At 40.3% G+C, this 27,367-nt stretch overlaps 1 protein-coding gene across 1 annotated transcript in view; it reads left to right on the forward strand.

The window, feature by feature from the left end:
- The window catches only part of CASK (peripheral plasma membrane protein CASK), a 652,453-nt gene extending 625,859 nt beyond the window's left edge, over nt 1-26,594 (forward strand). Inside the window, exons 9-14 of the mRNA XM_080284923.1 lie at nt 847-982; nt 4,158-4,277; nt 8,027-8,137; nt 12,349-12,456; nt 19,905-20,080; nt 26,107-26,594. Of these exons, the coding sequence (XP_080141049.1) occupies nt 847-982; nt 4,158-4,277; nt 8,027-8,137; nt 12,349-12,456; nt 19,905-20,080; nt 26,107-26,286 (831 nt within the window). The 3' untranslated portion in view covers nt 26,287-26,594. The remainder of the gene's footprint in view (nt 1-846; nt 983-4,157; nt 4,278-8,026; nt 8,138-12,348; nt 12,457-19,904; nt 20,081-26,106) is intronic.
- Nucleotides 26,595-27,367: the final 773 nt, after the last annotated feature.

A 27,367-nucleotide genomic window follows, 5' to 3' on the forward strand; every position in this document is an offset into this window, starting at 1 on the left:
CAGTGGTCAGTGGTCACTGCTCCTCTGAACTGTTTGCTTGCATCCCTCCTCCTGGGCACGTAGCACCCATGTAGCAACAAACTCTCATCTCTTTTCTGTCCAACTCTCTAATGCAAAAGTTAACTGTTACTCCCAGTCCTTCATTTATGCAACAGGTCAGCTATGGAACTGTTTCCCTCTGTCTGTATGTTGTACTTGCTATGATCTCCAGTCTTTCAAATGCAGTATGTGCAGCCATCTCAAAATGAACGGATCATGAATTTGGCTCACTGTCGTATTGTTTTTGTTTTTTCTTGGAAGGAACAGTTTGTGATCTCCTGGTCGTTGGTTTCTTCTTCCTTGCATTAAAAAAACAAAAATAGCTTAAATGTGTCACGAATGAAAGTCTTCATTATCACCTCCCATGGCACCATCTCAATTGTATGATGAACTCTATCCAGATCGTTCAAGGCAATGAGGAAATAATCATCATCAACGTGTTTACCATTTTTTTTCCCATGTAAGGTAGGAAACAATGAAAAACTTTAAGGAATTGATGGTAGTCTCTTGACACAGTATATAAGGGAAAAACACGGTTTAGGTCAACCCAACTCGTATATTTATTTAACCATGGTAGTGGACACTGAACTTTACATTTTATTTAATGCCTGCACTCGCTTGCTCATTCATGTACAATTTTATCACCTCCAGAATCTTACTATACCATATTAACTCATACAAGCCACCAAACCAATGTTTTACATTACCATTTTTGTCCTTGCACCTTTCCCTCTCCAAGGTGTTTTCCTTTCTCCATGCTCATTTCCTTCCCTGCATGCCATCACTTATTCACTGCCATACTTCCAGATCATCTCCAAAGATGAACAGAACTGGTGGCAAGCGAAGAAAGATCCTAACGGAACGGCGGGCCTTATCCCTTCACCGGAGTTGCAGGAGTGGCGCACTGCTTGTCTTGCCATGGAGAAGAGCAAGAGAGACCAGGGTAAATGTGAAAAGAAAAAAACTGATTGATTGATTAAAGTACTGTACAGTAGAAATACATTAGTCATATATTATGTGGCTGAGGTTCAGGGTATTCTCAATGCTTCAGTTTTGTCTGAGATTCCTTTCAATGCTTCAGTTGTGTCATAGGGTCCTTTTGATACTTCAGTTTTGTCTGAGATTCAGAGTCCTCTTGATGCAGCAGTGTTGTCAGGACAAAGTCATTTTGATGCTTTATTGTTAACTTAAATAACTGGTTATTAGTGTTAAGCATTTCTTTTCAGCGTATTTTTTCTGTAGAACCATGTTATTGGTATGAAGCATGTTTCCTTTACATTTGTTTTTGAATTATGAATGGTTTTCGTCAGTGAAAATTGTGTTATGCTATTTGATGGATATATGCTTATGGCAGTTTTGAAGTATCAGTCATCATTGTACTAAATATTGTACAGTTGTTGTTGATCAACCCTAGTCTGTCTGACCAAGCAGACCTATCAACCACAGGCAAGCAGCTGCCTCCTGCAGGGCCATCCTGTGCAGTAAACCAGTGTTCCCTTGTTGTTGACAGCACTTTGCTACAGCAAGAAGCAGGGAAAAGTGTGGAGTTTGGTTCCAGGATGAACACTGCATTTGCATCTCTCCACCTGGTTTACAGGGGCACCATAATATACTCCACTTCACCCCATGATGTGATTATATGGTCACCACCCAGCATTGTAAATGGTTTCCTGGGCCACAGGAAACCAGTAGACTTGTTACCTAGTGTAGAGCCACCTGAAGTGGAAAGAAAAGTAATAAAATGTGTCAGGAAGGAAAGAGAGAAGTAGGAAGAGAGGAGGGCAGATGCAGAAATGAATGATTTTATATATATGTATAGATGTATACAATATATATAGATTTATATACATTTCATTCATTCATTCATTCATTCATTTATTCATCACCTAATCCAGTGTTGCCTTATGAGGAGCGTAGGACCCTGAGGCTGGGCAAGTTGATCCTGGTAGTTAGGATGAGAGTAACCAGCCTGACTCATCACTGAGTGGCATTACGTGATCAGTAAATTCCAATCACCCCCTGAATATAAACCTGCACAGGCTCAGTCCAGTTGGAGCACTTTAATTACCCACTAAACCACCAGGCACCATTAGTTGGTTTTATGGTTACCATCCAGCATAGTAAATGGTTTCCTAGTGTACAGGAATCCATTTGGCGTGTCACTCAGTGTAGAGTCATCCACAGACAGAAGGAATAGGAAGGAATAAAGGAAAGAAAGACAGAAGAGGAAGGATGGAAAGAAGGAAGAGAGGAAAGGGCAGGCATCTGAGAGCAGCACTACATTGAGTGAGTGGATGGTGAGTGTCCCCACCAACCATTTGTGTGTATATATATATATATATATATATATATATATATATATATATATATATATATATATATATATATATATATACATGTATATATATATATATATATCCATCCATCCATCCATCCATCCATCATCCAATCCTACATTGCCCCATGAGCAGCGTAGGAGCCCGGGGCTAGGCAGTTGGTCCTGACATTTAAGATGAGAGTAACCAGCCTCACTCATCCCTGAGTGGCATTACATGAGCAGTCAACCCCAACCACCCCTTGGATATAAACCTTCACCAGCTCAATCCGATTGGAGCGCAATAATTACTCACTAAACCACCAGGCGCCAAAATTTGGTTATATGGTTACCATCTAGTGTAGTAAATGGTTTCCTGGTGTACAGGAAGCCATTTGTCTTGTCACTTAGTGTAGAGTCACCCACAGGCAGAAGGAAGAGGAAAGAATGAAGGAAAGAAAGACAGAAGAGGAAGTGTAAAGTTACCCATAGGCAGAAAGACAAGGAAAGAATGAAGTAAAGGAAGACAGAAGAGGATGGAAGGAAAGAAGGATGGACGAGAGGAAAGGGCAGACACCCGACAGCAGTACTACATCGAGTGAGTGGATTGTGAGCGCCCCCACCTACCATATATATATATACTGTATATATATATATACCTACATTCCTCATGGGGCAACGTAGGATTAGATGATGGATGGATGGATATATATATATATATATATATATATATATATATAAAAAAAAGTGAGTTTTACGCCAGGTACCCCTTTTTTGAATAAAGGCTAAGGCGTTGCCCCTGGGTAGAGGACTTTGGTTTGGAGCGTGTAGCATTTTATGACCGGATGCACTTCCTGATGTCTACCAATGACCCTTGGGTGGATTCGATCCTCCGACCCTTCAGTCAGAGCGGAGCGCTCTAACCCACTGAGCCACGGCAGCTGTATATATATATATATATATATATATATATATATTTAATATATGAGAGAAGTAAAAACATGAGTAATGGAGAGAGGGATGGCATTTGTAATGAATGGTAATGGATGGAATATCTCAAATTTGTTGTATGCTGATGATGCAGTGCTACTTGCAAATACTAGACAAGAACTTGATAGACTAATGATGAGTTTTGCTGATGTCCGTGAGCATCGTGCCTTGAGAGTAAATGTAAGAAAGAGTCAAGTGATGGTTATTGAGAGAAAAGGTGACTCCCAGTGTGATATTACAGTGAATGGAGAGAGACTGGAATTGGTGAGAGAGTTCAAATACTTGGGTACAGTGATAGAAAAGAGAGGAAAATGTGCAAAAGAAATGGAAAGTAGAGTGACACAAGGAAAGAAAGTAGCTGGTACAATGAAGGCCTTGATAAGAAACAGGGGCTTGAGTGTTGCAGCTGCACGAGGCATATATGAAGGAGTGTTAATGCCATATATATTTATATATATATATATATATATATATATAGATAGATAGATAGATAGATAGATACCTACGCTCCTCATGGGGCAACGTAGGATTAGATGATGGATGGATGGATGGATATATATATCTATTGATCCATCTATCATCCAATTCTACGTTGCCCCATGAGAAGCGTAGAAGCCCGGGGTTAGGCAGTTTGGTCCTGACATTTAAGATGAGAGTGTATATATATATATATATATATATATATATATATATATTCTCACCTTAAGAGTAAAATGGCTGCTTGTTATGTTTGTATTCCCTGTCTGTAATTACATTAGTGTGCTTATTCTTACTTGTCTGCTGCATATTCATTTAATTATCATTTTTCTTGCAGTCAACTGTTCCTTCTTTGGCCGCAAGAAGAAGCAACATAAAGACAAATACCTAGCCAAGCACAATGCCGTCTTTGACCAGTTAGACTTGGTAACTTATGAAGAGGTCATAAAACTACCATGTAAGTACTGTACTGAGAGACTGGTGTATTTATTGTTGTTAACTCATATTGTGATGTGGACATACACAAATACCTGTGTTTTGTTATGATTCAGAGTTATTTGAGTAAAGATCTTATGGAGTTACATGAAGAGACAGACAGCAAATAAGGAAATTATGAAGTGTTGTGGTGATGGTGTGCTGCATTGGAAATGTTACAAGAAGTACTCTATTATGGATTGGCCTTGTGGGGAGAATGAAGAATGAGAGCATGACGAGGAAAGTGTGAGGGAGGTGGAAGGGAAGTGGGAAGCGTAGAATGAGATGGAGGGATGGGCTGGAGAGGTACCTTCATAAGAGTGATGTGAGTTGTATGAAGAGCAGTGTTACAGGAAAGGTTCAGGATGACAGAGGTGATTTATGCATGGCCACCCTTTCTAGGATTAAAGAATTTGATTGTTGATCAGTTAATAGAATTGCTGAGAAAATTATGCATTTTGGCTGTTAACCCTGACACTGCCATTGACACATGAATATTTTATTTGGTGCTTAGATGTTCTTGCTCATCTTATTTCATTTAATGTATGAATCCCACATAAGGTATGTTTTTTCTGGTCACTTGCCCCCAGTGATATAGTATGTGATCAGAGTAGGGGGGGGGGGGAAACCAAGTAAAACTCCAATAGGGATTACTTCTGTAAAGTAACTGGTTGTTTTGATCTATATTGTCATTTATTATTGTTATTTAAGTAGTTATTCAGAATATAGGCTAGTGGCATTTATGAGGAGGAAGTGCTAGCCATAATGTCACATACCTGGAAGCACACACACACACAGGGACCTGCTCTTCACAATGGTTGACATTACACTGAAACAGAGTAGTGAGAGAAAGATATTGCATAGGTGATCCATGGGCAGAACTTGAGTGTCCATAAAGTCTACAGATATAGAAAACTTGATTCAGGTGCTAGCCAAAATGCTTTCAACCATTCAACTTGTGAGAGGAGCATGATACCTCCTATTTGCTTTGCTTGCAAAATTCTCTGTAGTCACACACCCCATTAACCACAATCCTGCTGTACACTTTTCATGCCACACTGTTAAGACTAACACCCCAACACACTTCCTTCATTCACCCTTGTCCTTTTATAATGGTAAAGTCTATCTATCTAGTTATTGCCAGACTCCTTAATCCTGTAAGGGGTGGCCACAAACAAATCACTTCTATGTTGTCCTTTCCTCCGCCTTTCACTGCCCTGCTCCCAGCTCACACCCCCCTCTTTCACGTACCTATCCACTCCATCCCTCCGTCTCATCCTTGGCCTCCCCCTCTCTCTCCCCTCCTCCACCTCATTCACATACACTCTCCTCGTCAGCCTCTTGCTCTCCATCCTCTCCACATGGTCAAACCACCTCAATATGCTTCTCCTAACGCTTCCTATTACATCCATATCCACACCACACTGCTTCTTTACTTCCCTCTTTGTCAGTCTGTCTCTCCATGTGACTCCACATGTTCCTCTCAAATAACTCATTTCCACTGCTCTCACTCTTGACTTGTGTCCCTCCAACAGGATCCAAGCTTCACTTCCCTATGTTAGAGTTGGCATCACTATACTGTCATGTAGTAACTTTTTCACTTCCATGCTCACTTCTCTGTTTCTTATCACTGCTTTCAAGGAACCAGCAACCTTTCTTCCTTGCTGTACCCTTTCAAGAACTTCACCCTCTAAACTTACCATCCTTACTCATCACACTACCCAAGTACTTAAATGCACTCACATTTTCCATTTCCTTCTCATCCAACCTCACTGTACATTCACTGACTTCATTTCTCTCGAAGACCATAACTTTACTCTACCCTACATTCACCTTTAGATTCTGTTTCTTACACTCCTAAACTCATCCACCAAGCCTTGCAGCCCCCCTTCATCTTCACTTAACAACACTGTATCGTCTGCAAACAACAGTACAGGGAGTTTCCAAACACTGCCCTCTCTCACTAGGGCCGCTCCAACATCTGCGGCCCCACTGTGTATCTCGTTTATAACCCCATCCATATACAGATTGAACAACCATGAAGACATGAAACGTCCCTGTTTCAATCCAACCTTCAAACAGAAAAATTCACTCTGTTCACTATCCACATGCACTGCAGCCTGAGCACCCTCATGCATACTCTTCACGGCATTCAACAACTTCCTGTGTACTCCATATATTCTTAATGATTTCCACAATCCTAGTCTATCCACCGTGTCATATGCTTTCTCCAAATCCATGAAGGCTGCATACAACTTCTTTCCCTTCTCAAGAAACTTTTCCACTAAAGATTTAAAAATGAAAATCTGATCTACACAACCTCTTTCCTTCCTAAAACCTCCCTGTTCTTCTTCAACTAATTCCTCCGTTATTTCCCTAACCCTGTCAAAAAGTATCCTACCACATACTTTTCCTGTTACACTAGGAAGACAAATGCCCCTATGATTACTACATACTTCATTTTCCCCTTTCCTTTTTTACAGGGGAAAAATCATACCTGACTTCCAATCCTCTGGGATTCTACCTTTCTCCCAGGCCAATCTGCACATCTTCCACATCCATTTTACTACTATCTCTCCCCCATGCTTCAGCATTTCACCACACACTCCATCAATTCCTGGGGCTTTCCCCATTTTAACTTTCTACATTACTTCCACAACTTCCAACCTACTGATTTCTTCCTCTCTTCTCACATCCCTTCATCTCCCAGCCATTCCCCAGCCACTTACACTCACATTACTTTCATTCTCTGTGTTCAACAATTCCTTAAAGCGTTCTCTCCATTTGCTCACTTTTTCTTCCTTCTCCACAAGTAATTTACCATTTTTATCTTTCACTCCCCAGCTAACTTCTTTGGCACCCTGTCTAACTCTCTTTACCTCTTTCCAGAACATTTTCTTACATTCCCTCCGCTTTACGCTCAAATTCCTTCCAAATTCCTCATCCACTGTCTTCTTACTCTCTCATAGTAAACTTTTCACCTCTCTTCCTCTCATCATACGACTCTTTCTTCTGTCTCTCAACTTCTTCCACACCCCTGTTTCTCATCCACTCACTATATGCTTTCTTCTTTTGTGTCACAGCCTCTCGCACCTCTTCATTCCACGATGCTGTTCCCTGCACCCCTTTTCGTCTTCTCTTCACCCTATACACCACCTCACATGCTGCATAGATTTCTTCTGTGAATATCTTGCACACACCTTCCATATCCCCCATTTGCTCCAATCTATATTTACTAATCGCTCCTCCACTTCCCTCTTACATTCTGCCTTTTTATACCAGTGTATACAGAGTTATATTCATAAACATAGTGCCATCCTTTCTTCTAAGGAATCCCCATATTGATGTAGGCCATGGTACAACTGATGTTTTTTTTAATAACTAGAAGCTAAATCAAATGCCAGAGCCAGTTAATTACATTTTAAAAGTTGTTGGAAGATTGTTTGGAGGAAAGAATGCTTAAGTATAAGATGTGTAATAGTGCACGCATCTCATTTGTTTACATGTGGCTGAATGTTCCCTGCCCAAGAATGTCAATTGTTTGACTGGTTACTAAGCTTGTGGCCACATTTCACTCTTATGGTAGTACCTCCCAAAATCTAAGGTAGCCATCCATCTTCTTCCTGTATACAGTAATTTGTTTCTGTATGGGAGCATTTGATCAAAGCATTTTTTTGTTTTTCCATGTCATATCTTGCTTCCTTCCTTGATCATTTTCTCCCTCCTTTTTAGCATTCCGGCGTAAGACACTGGTGCTGCTGGGAGCGCATGGAGTTGGAAGGAGGCACATCAAGAACACACTCATAGCCTCGCATCCAGATAAATATGCCTATCCTATCCCACGTAAGTAATTCTAGTTTGTTTTTTACTGTCATTGATTGTTTCCCATGAGAAATGTTGCTCCATTGTTTTTGACACTAAGGCTCCTGTGGCTTGCTTGACTGTATGAACTTGTCTGGCATTAGCTGGATTATATTACCGGTATTGATACAAGAATAATCCTGTCCCGAAGAGGGTTAACAATGGTAGTATTAACACCCAGACTCCTATGATTGTCTTTTGTTAGAATAAAATATTAGAGTTGTCCTAACCATGAGAGGGTTGACAGTGCTAGGGTCTCATTTATTAACAAATAGTGATATATACTCACCCAACATGATTAGTTTTGGAGACTGGTCAAGAAAAGAAGAGTGTCTAGCTCTCTCATGTCTCAGGTTTCTATGACAGGAAAATTGTCCATGATTTTCCATTTCTGAGGGAAAATACATAGAAGGAAAATGAAGATGATTCCTGTGTCTGGTTCTTGATGTGAAGAGAAATCTTAAGTTGCAACATGGAATTAGTCCTATATGTTTGAGTCTCTCCTCTTTCCTTGAAATTTGCATTTCTTCATAAGCTGTCCCATTCCATATGACTTGAGTATCAGTAAGTTGTAACATCTGCATCTTAAGAGTTGCCCACCTTACTTCAGTCACATGTCTGTTACTTTAGAGTACCTATACCCAAGCAAATAAATCATCCTCTGGAGAAACTTGCTGCTGCTGCAGTGACAGCTTGTATTGGTTTTGCATGTCATAGCTTATTTTCTTGTGGATGACTATTCAAGATTGTGTGCAGTCACCCAGATGGTACTTACTAACCCCTTGAATCCAGTAACATATATTTTTTTAAATTATAGTTTTGCTACTTCCAGGTTATTTTACTGAGTTTAGGAAAAAAACGTCATCATAAAGGGGTTAAAGAAGACTATATGTCCATCCATCCACCATCCAATTCCTTCAGTTTGAAAAGTCTCTCCTGAGCTGAATAAAAACCTCTGAAGCGAGACTAAAGAAAAACATCAACAGAATGATAGGATTAATTACACCTGCCATTACCATAACTACCCATACTGAGCCACCATGATTCTTAGCTATATTAATTTTCACACCTGATTACCATAATTATCTGTAGTGACTCTCACCTCTGTACCATCTGATTTTATCTTTGAAAGCACAGTACCATGATCTGTAGCTAAACAGATTACAGTACAGTAGTTGCACTTGAGTCATTACTCCAGTGATTTATTTACTTTTAATTCAGCCCCTGCTGTTGTGATAATTTTCTCTTGCATATAGTATATCAAAATCCTTCATAATATCTTGCATCATATGATCATATAGTAGCATAACCTCTGTATAATATTATTTCTTAGCATTAATATCTAGCCTCTCACAGTTTTTCAACATTTGTCCCTCCCATCAGCTCATTTAGTTTTATTTCATTTGTAGAGGCTCCAGCATGCATACATGTGTTGGCCTTTGCCATCTAATGACGTCTGTCCAAGCTGTTTGATCTCTGGCAGCCTCTCTATTTGTATCCCTGTCCCTGAGGTCACACTCTATGACCTCATCCCAGGTCTTTTTTGGTCTGCCTCTCACAGCTCTACCCTCGACATTCACACCTCTCACCTTCTGCGCACAGTTGTCATTTTTCATCCTGTCAAAATGCCCAAACCACATCAATCTGCCCCTCCTCATCACAACACTAATACTGTACATTCAAGTCCCATCCATCCTTTCAAGTCTTCAGTCACAATCCTAACCCCCCTCAGGCCTCTCATTCAAAGATGAATTACACATCCACCTAATCATTATCGTTTATGTAAGTTTGAGCCTAAGAATTGTTTGATTAATACTTGTAACTGCAGTCGCAGTGTAGTTACCAGTTACGTTCTGCAGGCAAGTTTTTGCTTTTAATAGCGCCGCTTAATGGGAAGGCTTAGTACTCAGAGTACAAACTTTTCAGTAATATACAGTATACCTGTGTTGTTTGCAGATTAAAAAAGTAATTGTATAAAATTTGGTGTCCTTCTTCTATTGATATTTTAATCATGTAATGTGAGATGGCAGGGGACAGGGCAACATGGAGGCGATTTGTGTCTGACCACCCTTTAGAGGATTAAGGCATCTCACTATAAATAGATACTGTAGTTAGATAGATAGATAAGTATAATCAAAGGGGCCTTGATTATTGAACTTGTACTCATTTGGAAAGTTTCATGTATTCTGCATAGCTGCATCTTGGCAGTTTGTTAGAGAAAAAAAAAAAATGCTATGACTGATGAATCAGAGAGAGAGAGACAGAGGTGCCGAAGGTTAAACACAGCTTACAGCAGAATTTGGTTTGTGAATTACATTTAAGTTGTTCAGTACGAGAGGAGAAGTAAGAATAATTGTCGTGAAGTGTAGAGTTAGTAATAGCATGGATAGAATTACAATGCCCTCTGTATATGGATGGGTCCACATGGTTATGCTTATAATGTCATGGTGATTGTAAGTAAATGGCATTAATATTGTGTATTGTGACCTGTCAAAGCTTTTATCTCTCAGGCTTAACAAGGATGGTATGTTGTTGTTATTCTTGAACCATAAGACAATTTCATTCAGTGTTAGAGAGATGTCTTGCAGTGCGAGGTTACTGAAGGCTGTGTGCCCTTCATTTTTTTTTTTAAATCTGTCCTAAGGTGAATAATCATATGAAGATTGGAAGAAAAAAAATACATTGGGTGGTTATATCTAACCAATCTTAAGGTGAATCTCATGTGATTCCTTCCATTTGATGTGCAGCCCTTGCAGGAGATTGATCACTTCACTCCAGTGACACCTGAGGTGCTTAGAATCGTGACGTCCCGAGTGCTGTTTTTTAAAATCTGAGAAAAACGCCTCTGATGTCTGATGACTTATAAACAGGTGTATCTCAGGAACCAAGACAGATATTGCATTGCTTTTTGTTTCTAAATGTAGTGCAAGGTCTCATTTACATGAGGGACAGAGAGAGTGAGAGAAACCTTTAATTTTATTTCACATGCACATTATACACTACACTTTCACACACATGCACATGCTTACAAACAATTTCATCACAGACTCACATGCTCACAAACTCACATACACATACAGGCATCTACACATGCATATATAGGCAGTAATAGGCACATTATAGGTACACATGACAATAATATCACAGTAATACTGGTAATGATGATTACAATGACTGATGATAATGAGTGTTCATAATGACAGTAAAACTGAGTTTCTAAGCATGTGTGTGTGTGAAAGTGTAGTGTATACTGTGTATGTGAAGTAAAATTTAATTCTCTCTCTCTCTCTTTCTCTTTCTCTCTCTCATGTAAATGATAGTTTATAGCCAAGACCTTGCACTACATTTTGAAACAAAATGCAATATCTGTCTTAGTTCCTGAGATGTACATGTTTAAAAGTTGCCAGACTTTGAGGCGCTTTTCTTGTTTTTTAAAACTTTTGCTTGGATTGTTATGACCCTAAGCACCTTGTATGTACTCTGTTATTGAGTTTTCAAGCTGGAGGAGGTAGATAAAGTCTTCCTTAACAACTTGACTAATACTGTTAAGGAAGTTAAGGAAGATTGTCAGATAATAGCAAGGATAGAATAGTAAAATAAATCACTCCATTGAAGGGGGGTCAACTAATGGTGCAGTAATGGCCCTCATTTGTAGTTCACTGTTATTAAACTCCTTCAGTCTAGGTGACATCCTGTTTTGTTTCTTCATGTTATGAGAATTTTATTCACTCTAGGAAAGGTGTCACTTGTACTGAAGGGGTTATGTTGAAACCATATCTGACTTCCATTGTGAAAAGTTTGTCCTAAGCTACGTAAAAAAGTGTCAGGTGATGACAGGAATATAATTAAAAAGACATCCCCTGGTTTAGTGGGTTAAACTCCTTCACAACAATGACATATTTCTGTAGTTTGGTGTTGCTACTGTTAAATAGTCTTTGTAAAGAAGTTAATGAAGATTACTGTATGTCTAACACTTGAAGTTTGAAAAGTCTGTCCTAAAGTGTATAAAATCATGTAGAAATAGTTAGAATAAAATTTAAAATATGTCATGGTATTGAAGGAGTAAAAATGCATCACCCTTAGCCGATATCATTGTGGCATAGGCAGATAAATTCATGCACCCATTTATAAATTTTGACATCCTTTTTCACTGCTCTGCTGTTCTATTAATGTAGCTTATTGTTTCTTGCTAGACACTACGCGAAGTCCTCGGAAAGATGAAGAAAATGGAAAGAACTACTATTTCGTGTCTCACGACGAGATGATGGCAGATATAGCAGCAAATGAGTACCTTGAATATGGTGAGTATGAGCTAATTAACTTTCTCTGGCAGGTGCATTTGAAGTGCATCTTCAGGAATATATATAATCATCATTGTCATTGTCATCAGCCGCATGTCCACTGCTGGAAGAAGGCTTCCCCAACCTTCTCCATGAATTCCCTGACTGAACCAGTCTCTGCCAGGTTTTGCCAGCATGCTTCTCAGTCTCCTCTCTCCATGTCCTATCTGGCCTTTTTCTTCTGTTCTTGCAATCTCTTGGAATCCACTCAGTCAGCCTCTTGCTTCATCGGTTTATTCCTTATTCATGCTTCATGACCAGTCCACCTCCATTTCTCTTCTTTTATAACTTCTTTAATGTCTTTGAGTTTAGTCTGCTGTCTCACCCAAGTTAATCTCTTCCTGTCTCTCAAAGATATTCCTAACAATGACCTTTCCATTACTTATGGAGAATGGATTTGTTTGTATAATATACAGTATACCGTTATATACACCCACCGCAAATTGACTTAGGACCGACACACAGAACTGCTATGGGAGAGTTGGCAGTCTTTGCTTTGTGTTTCCACCTCTACCAAGTGAATTTTTTGGGCAAGAAGTAACTGGCAACTCCTCTGGTGTTGGTGGGAGGTGGTGAAACACTCAGCACATCAGTGCTTGCCCAGAAGTGAGAGTGGGAGTATATGTTCTCGTTATTTCGAGCTTGCACCTCCCTCTTTTTTCGTATGCATTACTGTTTGCCCTGTTATTTTCCTAAAGTCGAGGTGTCATGCCTGGAAAGTACAGCTCAAGGGATGAGAGGGTCAGTATCATTGCATGGAGGCAGGATAATGTCCCTATCAACACAATTTGTTAATGTACTGGACCCGCAAATTCGACTGTCATGAAGATTCTTGCTGCAGCGCGCGGCCTGCCACCTGATGTCATACCAGATTACAAGCATGGCGGTGGAAAGAAGAGGACGACTTCCAGAGGTACAGATACGCTTCTGAAGAGGGAAGTGATCAAGAATCCTCGACTGACAGCAGCAGAATTGAAGAGAATGCATCTCCAGCTGTTACAATATGTCTCAATTCTAACTATCCAGCACCACTTGGAGAAGGAGCTGGGTTTGCCAAGCCGCACCGCAGCCAAGAAACCGCTTCTTACTGACCACATGAAGAAGCAGCACATTCAGTTTGCCAAGAAGTATGCACACTGGACATCGGATGAGTGGAGAAAAGTTATATTTTCCGATGAAAGCCCATTTCAAGTGTTCCAGGTACGTTCTGCCAAGGTTCGTCGCCCTGCCTCCCATAGTTGATTTGACCCTGCATGCTCGGTGCCGACTGTTAAGCACCCACAATCAGTAATGGTATGAGGGTGTTTCTCAGGTGAAATGGGAAGGGGAGGCCTCTACTTTCTTCCTAAGAACTTGATGATGAACGGTGGCCGGTACATTCAAGTTCTGAAAGATCATTTGTTGAACTTTTTCGCTATTCATGGGTGCGACTTTTTCATGCATGATTATGTCACAAGAAAGGTGACAAAATGGCATCAGGATAATCGGATTGAGGTCCTCGACTGGCGCGGCAAGAGTCCAGATCTAAATCCGATACAATACTGCTGGGCAAAGATGAAGAAAATCATGGGAGAGAAGAAGACACCCAATCTGGACAAACTCAAGACTGAACTGACAAATGTTTGGTGCAAAGAAGTGTCATTAGATTTCTTTAGAGATCTACGTGATTCCATACCAAAATGCATCCAACTGGTCCTGAAAAACAAGGGAAACATGATTTCTTATTAATGAATGGCATTTCATGAACAAACATTGTGATATAATGTGATTTCTGTGTTTTTAAATACCTTGTGGGAGGAGATCCTAAGTCAGTTTGTGGTAGCCGTATATATATACAGTGAAATCTCAAATTTCGACAGTTTAGAATTCGATGAATCAGATTTTGATGCATTTTCAAGTGGTCTGCCTACCTCATTTTTATATGCAAAGTTGTGCATTTCGATGCTCTCAGGGCCCGACTCCGACCAAAACAAACCGTGCGTAAGGTGATGTTCTATTGTCTGCAGCCATCTTGCAACTGTCCTGCCCTCTACAGCCAAGCACCAGAGTTTCAGCCTGTACCTTCCACGTGTGGGTGTGCATTTCGCTGCAATTTCGTTGTGTTTTAGTTGTATTTTCGTTACAACTTACGTGTTTCAAGAGGGCAAGCAAGAGTGGTCCTTCAGGTACCAGTGGTAATGAACAAGAATGGCCTGGCACCTCAAAATCTTCAGAGCCAAAGAAGAAAAGGGAATACAGGAAGGGGCAGAAACACACCAAATATACACTTGTTGACAAGGCGAAAATCCTGGAGTACCTGGACGAGGGTTTGACTGCTGTTGAAATCCGCTGCCTTACGGGAGCACCTGAGAGCATAATTCGTACCCTTAAGCTAAGGTTAGTACTGTACTGTACAGTGTGCTGTAACTACTGTAATAAAAACTGTGACAGGATACTGACAAACTGAAAACAAATTTTGCTGTATTCTAGACTATAATACAGTATGGCAATACAGTGCAGAACTACAGTTACTTAACCACATTTATAGTTCAAAAAGTTTACAGGGAGTATGGGCAAAAAAATCATGATTTTACATAGTGAAGTTGGGAGGCCCTGAACCCAAATTGATTTTTCCCATAAGAAGTTCAGTATAAATTTCGATGCGGTTTTTTGGTACATATGGCCATCGAAATTTGAAATTTCACTATATATATATATATATATATATATATATATATATATACACACACACACACACAGTATTGGGCACCCAGCGCCCCCCCAACAAAACAAACCTTTCAACTATGGAAAAAACATGTAAATAATGCATTTTAATTACCTTTAATGCTTGGTAGGGTTTCCTTTATGCCTCTTCACGGACCTGAGACGTCGTGGAAGTGAAAGGGCCAGGTTCCTCAGGTGCTGGGGTGATATACTTGCCCAGGACTCACGAATGGCTGCTTCCAGCTTAGGCAGAGAGCTCACGTCCTTCCCTTGGAGATTCTTCTTTACGAGGTACCAGAGGTTTTCTGTCGGGTTGATGTCTGGACTATTGTACCAGAGGTTTTCTATCGGGTTGATGTCTGGACTATTGTACCAGAGGTTTTCTATCGGGTTGATGTCTGGACTATTGTGACTGTGAGGTCTCCTTCATTTCATGAAGGAGACCTCACAGTCACAAAGCTAGTTGGTGACAGATTTGGCTTTATGAGGAGGTGTTTCTGCTGAAACACTCGTGCACCTGTGAGCTCGAAGGACTTAGGTAAATGATCACAAAGCAGCTCCAGGTAAATGTCCTGATTCACTCTGCAGTTCCTGGGGAGCACAACAAGCTTCCCCAACCCCTTACTAGAGAAACAACCCCATACTGTTAGTGAATCAGGGTGTTTAACTGTGCTCTCCACATAACGGGGGTCAAGCGGGTCACTACCTCTGTGCTGGTACACGTGCGCTCCTTGATTACAGGTAACGGTAAACGTTGCCTCATCAGACCACAACACCGACAACCATTGGTCCTCACCCTAGGTAAGGGTATTGTTAGCAAAGGCAAACCTACGAAGTTACTGGTTATGTGTAAGAAGAGGCTTTCTCACAGGCCTGTGGCTTGTGTAACCAAGTTCATAGACTCTTCGAGAAACAGTGCACACTGAAACCTCGCCAAACACTTCCGGGTTGCTCTCCTTAATTTTCCTTGCAGTCACACGAGGATTAGACTCCACTGCACGTTTGAGCACATTAAGAGACCTCGGGGAAGTTTTCCTGGGCCTACCAGACTGTGGTTTCTATGTAAGAACATCACCACTATTTTCTACTCGGTAACAGGCACACCACCTCCGCACTGTCGACCGAGCCACACCAACCAAATCACTAATTTCCTTCAAGGGGTGGCCTGCCTCCTTTAGAGCAATGATCTGTGATATTATTTCGCTAGACAGTTCACGGGTAGGGGCCATATTAAAGTAGCGAAAGCCAAAACACTTCGGTTCACTAGGTAAAAAATTGCGCAACAAGAGAGGGAGGAGCGGCCGGGTTCCTCTCTCTCATGCAGTTCGCAGGCAATTGAGACATCAGCCAACCAGCGCGCAGTAAGGCCTCAGGCTGCCGTGATGTCATGTTAGTGCCCGAAACTTCTGGCTAAATTTTTTCTCCCCAAAAAAGGGTGATTCTTTTTTTGTCAAAAGTTTTGCGTGCCTTGACATAGGCACGCAATACTTTTGTTGAGCACTGTATATATATAGGTTACCTAAAAACTTGTTTTTGGACACATCTGGGTGGATTTAGGACTTGGTTTGTGGGGGAAGCCTGAAGCCCAAAAAACACATCCCTATACTTCACATCAAAACTACCCTGAGATAAGATACCCCTCCTATCAATGGATTTTTACCTAACCAATTGCATCGTTAAACCAGGGTATGCCGGTTTATACTGTATCTCTCCATCAGTCTATCTATCTATCTATATCTATCTGTCTGTCTGTCTACTTTTCTACCTATGTACTGTATCTGTCTTTCTGTCTATCTATGTATCTGTCTACAGTCATCACTCGTTTTACGTTGATTCGGTTTACGATAATTCGCTACAATGATAATAGAAAAGTTCCACCCCAAAATCCGAGTTATGATAAATTTCCCCTCTATAACGATTTTGCCATCGGAAAGTGCCAGGCACACGCAAGGTGACAGTCGCTTGTCTCAGGCAAGATGGCAGCCCCGGCGATCAGCGCATTGTTATGGTTCAGGTCTCGCCACCCCTTCAAGGCCCTGTCTTTTCAACTTGTTCATGTGTGCCCCCCTGTTATCGTCACCTCTTAGCCAAACATAGTACTTCAGTAGACATCGTGTAGCACCAGGCCAACTTTACGCAAGTGTGATTACTGTACTGTATTGTGTTGTTGCAACGATTTACTGTATGTGAGTAACTCTGCCTGTACTGATGTGATAGTGTTTCTTTTGGTGAATTACTGTACAGTAATGTGGTTTTGTGTGCCCAGTGGTAAGATCAGTGCCAGTGTAGGCCCTAGTGCTATGGTTGGTGCAGGTATGGGCCTCAGTGCTGAGGTTGGTGCAGGTATGGGCCGGATTTCCCTCCCCCTAACCTGTTCCTGTCTGATTCAGAGGCTGACCACTAGTGCCTGTAAGCACAAGCTGTCCCCCCAGCCTCAGGGGGGACGACTTGGAGACAACTTGGACCAACACAGGAAGGAATGAAGGTGGGTTGTCATTTATGGTTCAGTCTTGGTTAGGTGACTTTGGAAAGTTGAGTTGACGCAACCCCCCTTTTATAATGTGTTTCAATCTCCCGATTTACGATAAAATCGGTATACAATAAGGTATGACCTGACGTAACCCCATCGTAAAATGAGTAGTGACTATCAGCTTATCTGTCTATGTCTTTCTATCAATCTGTCTATCTATCTATCTGTCTATCTATTCCTGTATTAAGGTCAGTGGAACATATAAGGATATTGCACTTCAGTTAGCAGGTAAACTGTGTAGTATTTTAGTTTTGTATGTTTGTTCATTTGTTTGTTCTTTTTGTTGTTTATCAAAGCTCCAACAGCCTCCCTCTTCAGTCCCCAATACCTGAGGTCACACTCTGTGACCTTGTCCCAAGTCTTTTTCAGCCTACCTTTCTCAACCCTACCCCCATTGTTCACACTTCACTTTCCACACCCAGTTGTCATCCTTCATCCTCTCCATTTCCCCAGACCATCTCAATCTGCCCTTCCTCATCACAGCACCAATACACTCCAGGTCCATCCTTCCACTCTTACTCATCAGATATAAACCTACCATATTTGCTGGTGTATAAAGCTGACCTGTGTATAAGACTACCCCCAATATTTCCATACAAAATATGGGTTTAGAGTACTTAAATACACTCACATATTCCATATCCTCATCATCCAACCTTACTGTATGTTCAGTGACTCTTGTATGTTCACAGACTTTGTTTCTCTGGAAAACCTTGACTTTACTCTTTCCTATATTCATCTTTAGATTCTGCTTCTTACATACTCTCCCAGACTCTTTCACGAAGCTTTCCAGTTTCCCATCGTCTTCATTTAACAGTACAATATCATCTGCAAACAACACAAAGAACAGAATGGGAAGTTTCCAAACACTGCCTTCTCTTATTAGGGCTGCTCCAACATCCACTGCCCTACATTGTATCTCTTTTATAACCTCATCCATATCCAGATTGAACAACCATGGAGACTTGACACATTCGTTTTTCAGTCCAACATTCAGATAGAAAAAACACTTAGTTCACCATCCACATGCACTACAGCCTTAGCACCCTCATACATACTCTTCACAGCATACAGCACCTTCCTATGTACTCCATATATTCATAATATTTTCCACATTCCTTGTCTATCCAGTCTGTCATATGCTTTCTCCATATCCATCAAGGCCACATACAACTTCTTTCCCTTCTCTAGAAAACTCTCCACTAAAGACCCAAGGATGAATGTCTGATCTACACAAGCTCCTCCCATCCTAATACCTCCCTGTTCTTCTCCAACTGAAGATGCAGTTACTTTTATTAAAATTTATACTGTAACTACCAGTAGCACTTGCATCATGCAATGATGCTTTTAGAAATACGGTACAGTACACAACAAGGGAAATTCAGTTGTATTTTCTTTACTGTAACCTTTCCATAACTTTAGATCATCCCCTGGTATTGTTTAGTTAATATGCAGGGCAAACATTGTAAGTGCATTGTTTGCTGTAAGCATTATCTGTTCAGTCAGTCATAGCAGCAGTGTCTAGTGTATTTTGGGAACTGCATTTCATCACTTGATTCATTCGAATACAGTCTGTCTTTATTGGCGTCCGAGTTCTAGAATTTGTATTTTATCAAACAGAGGCTTTCTTCTTACTTCTTGCAATCCTCTGGTATTCCTTATCTTATATTTATTTGTACTTCATATCTATCTATCTATAGCCAGACACCATAATTCTGCAAAGGGTGGCTGTTTGCCTTTGAGTTAGTTGTTTTGCATGGAGCGGCACTAACCCTCCACCAACCCACTTGTTGACACATAGGGAACATATGGGTTGGTTATGTGGTTACCACTCAGCATTGTAAATGGTTTCCTGGTTTACAGGATACCACTGGGCTTGTCACTCAGTGTAAAGCCACCTGGAAAGGAAACTAGAATAATAAAGATTGAAATGACAGGAAAGATGGGAGAATAGGAAGAGAGAAGGACAGATGCAGAAAAAGAATGATAATGGTGAGTGAAGAAGTAGGCAGCACTACATCAAGTGAGTGGATGATGCCTGCCACCACTCGTGTACTATTACATAATACAGTCCCTAATATACTTGTATATACATGTTTTTATGTAGGCTATTGACCTTTTCGTCTGCACTTTGCACAGCCATTCTTTTTTACTGAGCCCTTTCTACTTTTGGCAGGTACCCATGAAGATGCTATGTATGGGACTAAACTTGAGACCATCCGTAAGATCCACAGTGAAGGGCGTATGGCCATTTTGGATGTAGAGCCACAGGCACTGAAGATCTTACGTACTGCAGAATTTGCCCCATATGTGGTCTTCATTGCTGCACCCTCTCTACAGAACATGGCTGATGTAAGTTATTGCTATAGTTTTATCTTGTACTGTAGGTATTGTAGTAGCTAATAGGTGCAGTTGAACAAAAAAGTATCTGAAATGTTTTTGTATTTATATTTTGAAACAATACATGAAGTGTGTGAAAATAATCTATAGTAACTTTTCATGAATGTGTATGTCTCCTATTCTGATCAGTATACAAAGAAAAGTACACTCCATACAATGTAAAATATGCTATCCATTCCAAAATGTTTGTCCTAGGGAGCAGCAATAACAATTATGAAACATATTACCTTGTGGAAGATACTTTTTTGATTGGGTGTACATTATATTTAAATTCCAAGGAAGTATTTTAGGACCATGTAAGTGACTAAACTAAAGCCTGAGTTAGTTAAACCAACATACTGCAGTTGTTGATTGTGAGGATTTAACTGTCACCAAATTTCTGTATGGTATAACATAATGTTGTTTCAGTATATGGTTCTGATTTGTACCATTCACATCACTGTGAAACAAGACACAAGGTATATAAAGATGTACAAATTACATCTGGGTTGGATCCAGCACTTTGAAAAAAGGTGTATGATTCCTGGCAGAATTGTTCCCTAATGCAGTCAAGGAATGAAAAACAGTGCTCCTTTATTTTACTTGTTTTAATCATAGGAGAATAATAAAACAGGTAAGTGCAAGTGCTATAAGATATTCATTGCATATATTTTGGCAAATAAAATTGTTATTGTATCATGAGTAATAATTGGTCTGCCGGAAATAGGAGGGGGGGCGTACACCCTTCATGCCCCACCCTAAATCTGACATGTTTTGTTTGTTAACTTAAAAAAAAAAGCTTTATTCCTTGCAGTTTTGATGTCACAGGACTTAGTTGAGCTCACCTTAATTCTGCGTTGGCCAATTTTAGTGATTCTTGCTTCAGTTGCATTAGAGTTGGATCATCGCTGTGGTACCTGCAAAAATTATTTGCTGATATCAAATTGGCAGGTATCATGTAGTATGTGGGTATTGTGGTATTTATAATTTTCAAACATTATTCATCTCTTGATGTTTTCCACTTTATGCTTCCTTTTTGGAGGCAGCCAGAGAAGAGGCTTCAAGGCACTTATGGCACCACCAAGATATTCTAACCCATACATTGCACAATCACCAGCCATGTGACCCCCCTGTTTGTGCAGAAAGTGAACAGAAATGAACCTTTTTGCTGCAAGTTGTGTCATTGTAGTGATGTATGTACATGGAGGGCATATGGCAGTGAAAAGGAAAACATTTTATAGTCCATTCAACACTGTAGACCAAAGTACTTCACCATCTTCAAATCTTCCATCGCGGGTCAACCCTTGTGGTGGCCTTGTGTCAGACATGGCCCTAATGCCAACAACGCCCTGGTTCGTTCTGTCCTTAATTGATGACCTGGCCTTACAGAGAGCCCTCCTTACCACAGCCAAACAGCATTGTCCATGAACCTCCTCCCATACATGAAGCCATCAGAAAAATAAACCCTGCCCAGATAAACATGGGTTCACCTAGCCAGACCACAATGCATCCACCACCCTTCTCTACTTCAGTACCAAAACAATATACAGATCAAAATCCCTCATACACCATAATACTGTACAACAGGGGTGGGGAACGTCCGGCCTCCGAGCCATACAAGGCCCACAAGACCATTTAATCAGGCCCACGAGGCAATTCATAAATGCAATTTCATAAACTCATGAACGAAAAAATATATATATATATATATATATATATATATATATATATATATATATATATATATATATATATATATATATATATATATATATATATATATATATATATATATATATATATATATGTATATATATACCATCCATCCATCCATCATCCAATCCTACAATACCCCATGAGGAGCGTAGGAGCCCGGGGCTAGGCAGTTGGTCCTGACATTTAAGATGAGAGTGACCCATCCTCACTCATCCTTGAGTGGTATTACATGAGCTATCAACCCCAACCATCCCTTGGATATAAACCTTCACTGGCTCAATCCGATTGGAGCGCAATAATTACCCACTCAACCACCAGGCGCCAAAATTTGATTATACGGTTACCATCCATATAATATATATATATATATATATATATATATATATATATATATATATATGTATGTATGTATGTATATACAGTAAGCCCTTAATTCACGCGAGGGTTACGTTCCCAGACCCTTCGCGTATGCGGTAAATTCGCGTATACATTCTGCCCTTGTGTGCACATAATTTCGCATGTCTGCTAAGTATATTACATCTGAATAATACTGTTTATGCACTACATACACCTTATAAACTAGCATAAAGTATGAAAAACACAAAAATGTAAGAAATTTAACACTGAAACCTGACAAGCACAGGCGTAGGTGGAGACACTTCAGCAGTCTGGTCCACAAGCCCTCACTGCCTCCCATATGTTACTTTCTGCCTTCTTTATTGTCCAAACAGTTGACTCATTCACCCCAAACATACGGTTTTGAGCCAGTTCACAGGCGTAGATGGAGACACTTTAGCATAGTCTGGTTCACTACCCCTCACTGCCTCCCATATGCTACGTTCTGCCTTCTTTATTGTAAGAACAGTCGACTCACCCCAAACACACGGTTCTGAGGCAATTCACTATGAAGTCAATTCACCATCAAAACATGGATGATTCTCTGTCATTCTATAAATATACTTATTATTGATTAATTAATACTTTAATAACTAATTTTCAGGGGGATTTTATAACTTATATAAGTAAAAAACTAGTGTACTGTACTTGCTAAATAAACTGGTATGTAAATAAATGATGGGGAATCGTCCTGACGGAGAATTGTCGCCGACATTCCTCCCTTAAGTTTGTCCAACGCTTTAACTTTCTCTGTCAGCAACATCACATTACGAGTCCGTTTTGGTGTGTTACCACATGCATCACTAGCACTACGCTTAGGCCCCATGTTGGCAGACAAGGCAAGCAGTCACTGGAAGGCAGAAAAATAAGCCACAAATAACGATTCGCGAGTCATGCATTTTTCGACCGTTGGATTCAAACTGACTGTGTGGTGCATGGTAGACTGACCTCCCACACACACACACACACACACACACACACACACACACACACATACATATATGTATGCACACGGGCAGCAGGTAGGCATTTTTATATATTATTTATTTCTCTTGTAAATTAAAATTATTTATTTGAATACTATAATTTTATGTTTTAATTATTGTATGAAAAATTCGTGGATAACCGAAATCGCGTGAAAAAAGTTCACATGAATTAAGGGATTACCCATATATATTATGTACTCGGCTACAGTTTATTTTAAGTTGATCATTTTGTATGGCCTGCAAATGATGTTAAAAATATCCTAATGGCCCTTAATAGGAGAAAGGTTCCCCACCCCTGCTGTACAATGACTTCATGTACCACACATACCACAATACAGACCCTCTGTAAAACAAAAGGTCTCTTGGAGTTCCTCTCGGAGGTGGCTAGTTTCCCATGGTTGAATGGGTTCATATTCAGATGAGCCCAGGGCTTCACCTAATACTGCTGCTATCACAGCCATTGGCAATGGCTTGAGGATGAGCGAGTTACAGAGTATAAGTTGCCATCTGGATTTGAAGCCAATGGCAGTATGTTCACCATCCATACATCTCTTGAATCTATGAGGAAAAATGAGTGAGAGCATCTGCTTGCAGCTCTTTATACCCTCCAAGCATGGAAATTTCATGGTAGATCTTACATCCCTCTGCCCAGTCTCTATCATCTGATAGTGCCTGCAGTACTAAAATGTAATGCAAGTAAGAACAGGCATCTTGAACTTGTGACTGAGAAACAGGTTTCCACTTTCCACAGCAGTCTTGCTCCAGATAATTGGAAACGGAAGCAAATCCTAAGATTTCTTTAAGATCACAAGAATGTACAGTTGCTGTGACTCACTTCAGTCACATTTTGATACATTCCAAATATGAAATGGAAGTTGCGGCCTTTTCCTGAATTACTGTACAGTTGCGACTCTGTTACAATTGAGATACGTCGAGCAAGAACCAATCATATACCGATAAAATGAACTGATGTTGATTTAACATAGGTTCAATGGGGATATGTTTAGGCCAACACCCACAGTTCCTTCAGTCTCAAAAAGGCACATCTGTCACCCACCTGAAGTATGCCATCACCAATGTTCCCCCCCTTCCCCCCTACCCCCCTGCTGAGGGACAGCTGGAGGACCTGGGCTGTCACTTCAGGTCATCAGGGGGTGATGAGTGATGGGGAGAGCAAAGTGGTGAGGCCAATGGAGAGCGTATTGGTGTGGCGGGTGGGAAGCAGTGCAATGAGGCATCAGGAGAGCAATGCGGTGAGGTGACGGGAGAGCGATGCAGTGTTTTCCAAATCGCAAGTTTCAGTATTCACACACAAAAAGTTCTTTCTCCATTTTATATCATACACTGCACAATTCATTGCACACTTGCACTGATGTTTTGTAGTAGCAATGGTGTTTTGTTGTGCAATTAAACATGGGGAAGCCATCTTGGCTCAGATGTATAAATGATGGCTTGCGTTGGTGGCACGTGTCTGCATGGGATCATCGTATGCAGCCATTGCAGAAACTGTATAAGCGATTTTCGCTACCTTTAACCTGAAACTGAGTAGGCTATAAGTTTTTATCGGTTGTTATAGTGATTGATCACAAACCAGATGATCATATGCTGGGTCATAACTGTACTACAAAAGCATTTTTTCACAGAGAGCTAAATTGGTGGTGCTTTGGCAAATTTCACTATCCTATGTTCAGCCACTTGGTGCCAGGCTGATATACTTTGCAAGAGGAGCTGTGACATATGTAAAATAAAACATTTCAGTGTAAAGAGGAAAGTCAGTTTAATTCCATCTTGATAGCCCCATTTAATTTCTTTGCATTTCTGAAAAAATTTACAGCACTAATTTTTCTTTCCTTGTTTTTGGACTCTGCCTCATCCCGTCTGTAGGTGTGAAGGGTCATGATGATTATTATTAGTATTAGTAATATTTTCTTTGATATTGCTTGTACTGCAGATTGAATTTTAGTCAAGACAAGGATTAGCTGTCATAGGCATTTAGTCCGTTGCCTTAGTCCATCAGATTTATATTATTGTCAGACTGCAGAAATCACAACGACAGATTGGCTGTGTGACGTTCTTTAACTTTTATGCTTGATCATACACTTCATTAAAAAAACAAAAAAATGACCATCTTTGCATTATGAAACAGATGAGAGAATGTTTGGAAATTTTCTTCTGTATGTTCATGTGGCTATAGCTAGATACAACTTCTCACGTATATGTATGTCTACTGCTTTATCACTGGACCCAGAAGAAGGAACTGTGTGCAATATTTGCCATCGGCAGAAACCAAAACACCAGCAGTGCTCCTTGTGAAACCATTGACCACTTGGTGAAGGATACTTTTGATTTGGCATACATAATTTTAGCAGAAAATTAGTTGTAGTCTTTGACGCATAAACTGCGCACATAAGGATACTTTTGATTGGGTGTACATAATTTAAGCAGAAAATTAGTTATAGTCTTGGACCCGTAAACTGCGCACATCCCAAGCTGTTCCCAGGAGGAAAACAACACGCATCTTGGTCACTGGGGCCAAAAATTGAATCTAAAATGATTTTGGTGTTTGTTTCATCTAATTTTGAGAAGAATTTGACCAGAAAATATACATTCCCATATAATTTCATGGCCATAAAATTGGTCTCTGATCAAGTAAAAACACTTTTTTTTCAGCCAGAAAATGCCGTAACTTTAAAACACAGAATTGGCAAAGCTCTGGCATATAATGGCCAAAAAATGGATAAATCCGTACTTTTGTTACATTTGTCAAGCCATTGTGGCCAAAAAAGTAATTGGAGAAAAAAATTGTGCACCAGGGATAGAGCAGATATTCCTAAGCTGCAGTTTACGGGTTTTGTCAGCCTAGAATAGTTCCATCCTTCAATTCCTGAATTCCTCTTGCAGTATGATGGCAGCTTAGAACGCCTAGCAAAGGAATCTGACATGCTCAAGCAACTGTATGGCCACTTCTTTGATCTGACAATAGTAAACAACGACATTGAGGAGACCATACGTCAGTTGGAAAAGTCTATCGAGACTATGAACATGACACCTCAGTGGGTTCCAGTCTCCTGGATTTACTGACAGACAGCCCCTCCCAGAGACAGCCCCTCGGATTGCTACTGTTGCGGCACTTCACGAGGAAAGGAGGCCAGTCGTCGCCAGCACCACCCTCACCACCACAGGAGGTGATCGAGCAAGACTCGTCCTTTCTTTCTCTCTCCTCCCTACCTCCATTCCTTCAAGCCGACTGCAGCCTCATTCCAGTGCTCTGAGCCTACCATACCTTCATCTCCATCATTCTTCAGTTATCTCTTTCTCGGATCAGTATTCAACTCCCTTCTCTTCACATTCTCAGTGCTGTTCTTTCCGAACTTTTCCAGTATCTCAGTGTTTCTCCCCATTCTTGCATGTTTTTTTACTTCCCCACCATGAAAATCCATGCCAACTTCTTTTTTACCTTCCTCTCCCTCTTCCCCACCCTTCTGCTCATCTCCACTCTCAATATCTTCTCCATTTAGTTTCACGCTCCTCTCACCCTTCCTCTCTTCCATTTGTTACAACATCCTTGCCTCTCTAACTTCAGCTAACACACGTGACAGCACACGCAACTGGAGTGCCGTAAAATCAAATGGACTGTCGAATGTGCTTTTTGTTTTCTAGATGATGGGTGTAAAAATTTTAAAAAATGTAAAAAAAAAAAAAAAATGAACTGGAAGGAAATTTGTATGGATAAAACAGATAATAAGCTTTGATATAAAAACACATATAAGGTCAGAACCAAAGCACACAGAACTTCTCCTCATATCACAGTGAACGAGTGAGTGAGGAAAGTGCTGTATAGAGAATCAGATGCAGCCTTGACTGTTGTGTATTCAGTAGCCATTAAGTTGTGGCAGTGTGCTCAAAATAAGTGAAATTTTTCATATACTTAATCAAGATATCATTGTTAAGATTCATAGGTCAAATAGTTATTCATGAGTTGGTTAGTTGCTATAGTACTTTTCCTCTAGATGTATTGACAAAAAATTTTATGATAGTTAATGATAAATTGCAAATTATCAGCTCATTCCCTAAAACTTATATTTTAAAATACACTGCCAGTCTGATATATCAATTCAGAATCATTGTTAAATCTGTGTAAGGAATAATCAGAATATGTACC

The sequence above is a fragment of the Coenobita brevimanus genome, chromosome 103 (genome assembly GCF_032717465.1).
Source record: "Coenobita brevimanus isolate Jiangsu-jjx chromosome 103, ASM3271746v2, whole genome shotgun sequence".
Classification (NCBI taxonomy): Eukaryota; Metazoa; Arthropoda; class Malacostraca; order Decapoda; family Coenobitidae; genus Coenobita; species Coenobita brevimanus.